The 4756-nt window shown below is 56.7% G+C and overlaps 2 protein-coding genes across 2 annotated transcripts in view; one reads left to right on the top strand and one right to left on the bottom strand.

The window, feature by feature from the left end:
- Window positions 1–1658: 1658 nt before the first annotated feature.
- SDRG_14632 (hypothetical protein) lies at window positions 1659–3479 on the top strand (the record flags this gene model as incomplete). Its single annotated transcript, XM_008620776.1, has 2 exons — window positions 1659–2141; window positions 2200–3479. The coding sequence occupies 2 exons, from the start codon at window positions 1659–1661 to the stop codon at window positions 3406–3408; spliced, it is 1692 nt and encodes a 563-aa protein (XP_008618998.1). The 3' UTR covers window positions 3409–3479.
- Window positions 3480–3865: 386 nt separating this feature from the next.
- SDRG_14631 (hypothetical protein) overlaps window positions 3866–4756 on the bottom strand; it is a gene marked incomplete at its 5' end in the record, with an annotated part of 1903 nt that continues 1012 nt past the window's right edge. The window contains one exon of the mRNA XM_008620775.1: window positions 3866–4741. Coding sequence (XP_008618997.1) covers window positions 3914–4741 — 828 coding nt within the window. The 3' untranslated portion in view covers window positions 3866–3913. The remainder of the gene's footprint in view (window positions 4742–4756) is intronic.

Genomic DNA, 4756 nt, shown 5'->3' with positions numbered 1-4756 from the left:
AGGACTCTAAATCAACACGTCTCAGGCTCATCTTATTCGTGTTGCGAGTCGAGTCAAGGTCGTCGCAGGTCCATGCTCGTGTTGGATTCCCTTCCATCAGTGGAGATGTCAACGTCATACGTGCCTCAGTGGTGCTCGACCTTGCCATGGCCTTTCTCCAAAAGCTTGTGTAGCTGCCACCACGACAATGACTCCTCGATCAGCCGCAGTCGAGCTTATTATTGTTGTCCAATGAGCCACCGACCGTCACAAGCAGCCTCGTCAGCGGGTACGTTGACACGAGCGTGAACAAGAGGGCCATCCGCTTTCAGCTGACCGAGCTGGTCGCGTTCTCGCCCAGGCGACCGGTGCTCCCAGCAGTCCTCGCGTTGTTGCATCTCGTTGAGGGTAGGCCCTTGAGAACCACCGACGACGTTTGCCGGCTACCGAATCTCGACGCTTCAACGAACTTTGTTGCTATACCTCTGGTCCGTGCTCTGCGTCCGCATCTTTTTCAATTCCTGACGCGATGACCTAGTCGCATTCTTCGCTCGGCCCTCCCACGTCATTGGGCGATCACCATCCAGGCGGCATGAGTTGCTCAATGACACTTGCATCACTGCCTCGACGTAAGGTCTCTCTCTTCCTTTACGTCTTACGCACCTCGCACAACACGAGCGGTTGCACCGGCATCGCGCTTCCGTTTCCGACAGCCGCGTTTCTGTGCCGAGTCTCCGCAATGAAGAGAGTTTGCCACCCATTTCCAGTCGAGCACTCTCGACTTCACTAAAAACCGACTGCAGCAGCGACTACACAGAAGTGCAAGAGCAGGAACTGGCGACGGCTGTCATCCACACAGTTATGCGCGACCCCGCGGCATGTCTCAGAGCGCATCGAACCAATCAGCACGAGCTATGATTAGCTGCGCTCAGCCATCACGTCAAACCCGATACCAATCCTAACCCTGTACTGTAGACCAGCGTACGTTGTTACACAGAGATACGTGTGGCTATTAAGAGGACAAAACCAGATGAGATACACCTCGTTGTTGCAGGGGATGATCCAATGTGCTCGGTCTCAGAGCAACTGGCACCTACAAGGCTGCATCTCGCCGAGACGCAATGCCGCGCAGTCTACTCATCACAGCGCCAAACGTTCTTTCGGCCCCGCGTGAGTAGATTTCTAGTTGCGAAATGTGTGACACCGAGTGTCCTTAAAATCAGTTGCCTTGTCAACCATCGGCTCGGTCCGAAGCGCAGTACTGCTTAGGAGTGTTTTCAAGATCACGCTATAGCGCCAGAGCCTCTGATTTGACCATTCAAGTACATAATCGCGATGCAAATAGCAGAGTTTTGCACCTCAGGTTCTCTTAGCTTCTCAAGTGGACGAACATGCGCTCCGTGCGCTGCAACGCCAGACAACCGCATGCTTGGCGAGAGGAATGACTCACCGATTCCACTAACTCACAAAAGCCATTCATCTGATACGTGCGGTCAGTGTGCAACACTATCTTGGGCGTGTTTCTATCTTGGTGCGCAGATTCAGAGGTCGTGCCCGACGACGACGCCTGCTCTGGCGGCAACTTCGGCGCGAGCACCCGGTTCGTGCACGCTCCATGGCTTTGGACTTGGCGCCTTTCGACTCACTTTTCATTTGTCCATCTCTGCTCCAAGCGATCAATGGTCAACAACATCCTCGGCTTTCTAGCACTGATCCTTGCGGCTGTCGCCGCTACAAGCACTCCCAACTCGGCAGGCATGAACAACAGCTTTTACTACTCAATGTGGTCGGACGGCGTCTCGGACGTGACGTACACCAATCTGGCGGCCGGCGGGTACGCAGTCAAGTGGTCGAGCGCCAGCAACGGCGGCGGCAACTTTGTCGCGGGCAAGGGCTGGGAGGTCGGGACGCACCGCACCATCTCGTATTCGGGGACGTACACGCCCCGTGGCAACAGCTACCTCACGGTTTACGGCTGGTCGCACAACCCGCTCATCGAGTACTACATTGTGGAGAACTACGGCACGTACAACCCCGGCAGCGGCGGCCAGCTCAAGGGCACCGTCACCTCGGACGGCAGCGTCTACGACATCTACACGGCCATGCGCTACAATGCTCCCAGCATCGAAGGCGACAAGACTTTCCAGCAGTTTTGGTCCGTGGTACGTCGTCTCGGTCTATTCATCGATCAAAATGGTCCTGACGCCTGTCTCTCGCTAGCGCCGCAACAAGCGCACGGGCGGTAGTGTCACGACCGCCAACCACTTTAACGCGTGGGCCAAGCTCGGCATGAAGATTGGCACAACGATGGCGTACCAAATCGTCGCGACCGAGGGCTACCGCAGCAGCGGTTCGGCCAGCATCACGGTGGCGGCCGACGGCGCCTCATCCAAGCCCACCTCCAAGCCCACCTCCAAGCCCACCGCCAAGCCCACGTCCAAGCCCAAGCCCAAGCCGGCGTCGAAGGACAACCTTCCCACGAGCTTCAAGTGGAGCTCGTCCGGTCCGCTCATCTCGGCCAAGGCCGATGGCAAGGGCGTGAACGCGATCAAGGACCCGACGATCGTGCAGGTCAACGGCCAGTACCACGTGTTTGCGAGCACGGCGTCGAAAGCCGGGTACAACCTCGTGTATCTGACGTTTTCGGACTGGGCCAAGGCGCAGTCCGCGCAGTTTCATTACCTCGACGCGACGCCGATCGGGAAGGGGTACCGCGCGGCGCCCGAGGTTTTCTTTTTCAAGCCGCACAATCTGTGGTACCTCGTGTACCAAAACGGCAACGCTGCGTACTCGACCAACAAGGACATTGCCAACCCATCCGGGTGGTCGGCGCCGCAGAACTTTTACGCGAGCCAGCCCAATACCATCAAGCAAAACATCGGCAACGGCCACTGGGTCGACATGTTTGTGATCTGCGATGCCGCCAACTGCCACCTCTTCTCGTCGGACGACAACGGCCACCTCTATCGGTCGTCCACGAGCATCAAGAACTTTCCCCGTGGCTTTGGCGAGCCCGTCATCGCGCTCCAGGATACGGTCAACAAGTTTGCGCTCTTTGAGGCCTCGTGCATCTACCGTATCGGCAACCAGTACATGCTCGTCGTCGAGGCCATTGGCAGCGACGGCCATCGCTACTTTCGGTCCTGGAAGGCGTCGAGCCTTAGCGGCGCCTGGACTGCGCTCGCCAACACGGAGGCCAACCCGTTCGCGCGCGCCAGCAACGTCCTGTTTGCCAATGGCGCCGCGTGGACCAAGAGCATCAGCCACGGCGAGCTCGTGCGCACGCAGACGGACCAGACGCTGACGGTGGACCCGTGCCAGCCGCTGCGCTTCTTGTACCAGGGCCTCGACCCCAAGGCCGGCGGCGACTACGACGCGCTGCCGTACAAGCTCGGTCTTTTGACGCAAACCAACGCCGTCAAGTGCTAATGCGTTGGTCTTTTGTCGTTGCTCTTGCCACGATCAGTGATATAATGTCATTTGGTGTCACTATTCCGATTCATATCATGAGATTGATCAGTGTTTGGTGGTTGTAGCCGCGATGGTACCGGGGGTCGTGTCAAATGCTGTGGCTGTCGGAGTGATAATCAAATGGCAGGCGCCTCCAACGCCGGCACGACACCGCGCCGTTGCGGGTTGTCTCACAGCCATAAATGTCTGTTGTAATACCGATGTCTCGTCGCGCCACCTACCTTCAACATTCGCCCTACAGTATCCCAATCCTATGGCAGTACCAGAGGATTGGGATACAATATGTGCCAGACTGGCGCATATTGTTTTGTTGAAAATGATGCATTTTCGTCTTCGCAGCCGAACGGTCACGACGTTTTGTCGTATGGGCCATGTACTAAAGTCCCGGAAATACGCTGTCGCACCCTATCGAAATGAGAGTTATCCACAACATTTATTTATGATATACTTGAACCATTATTGTCTAGAATTTCGAAAGGCAACTACCGGCATTGAACCCACAAGCAGATGTGTTGCACTCGCGTTGGCATAAAAAATTGTTTTGGAGCATCGCTGAGCAGCGCGGTGCGCAGAGCGTCGAGCAGATTCTCGGCGTCGACTCCGAGGTGCAGTACGGCGACCCCGAGACGTCGACAATGTTGGATACGTTGGTCAGTGATGCAATTGGGTTGCCGCTGAGGTAGAGCTCGATCGCTGGGTTGTCCTTGAGCAGTTGCCACGGCACCTCTGATAGCTGGTTGAATTCAAGGTACACCCACGAGAGCTGACGATTGGTCACTGAGGCCATCGCAGGTATCGTCGATATCGCATTGGACGTGAGCCCAAGGGACTGAAGGTTCTCCAAACGCGTCACCGGTGCTGGGACCTGCGTCAAGTTGCACTCGTGAAGCCACAACGTAAACAGCGACTGCCACGTCACAGCCACCTCATCCGGGAGCGACGAGATGTTGGACCCGATAATGTATACCCATCGCAGATCTGGCCCCGACTCGGAAAGAAACTTTGGCACTGTTGTCAGAGCACTGTACAGAATGTCAATGCGCTTCAGCGACGGAAACACGGCGCTCGGCACATCCCACGTCTGCAGCTGCGTCCGCTCGAGACGAAGCCCAAACAAACTCGGAAACTGCGCCAGCGTCTTATTCTCCAAACCCCGGGGCACGTCGCAGTCTTGGATGTGGAGAAAAGCCAGGTTGTCGCCAAGGGTCTCTGCCCGAATGTAGTCATCGACGTGCGACGAGGCCGGAATGCCTTGGGACGCGCAGCGAAACCGAAAGTAGACGCACGCGCACTGGGATTGCAGCCA

The sequence above is a fragment of the Saprolegnia diclina genome (assembly GCF_000281045.1).
Source record: "Saprolegnia diclina VS20 unplaced genomic scaffold supercont1.75, whole genome shotgun sequence".
Classification (NCBI taxonomy): domain Eukaryota; phylum Oomycota; class Saprolegniomycetes; order Saprolegniales; family Saprolegniaceae; genus Saprolegnia; species Saprolegnia diclina.
Note: the sequence above shows the minus strand (reverse complement) of the source record. Positions and strands in the feature narration are given on the sequence as shown.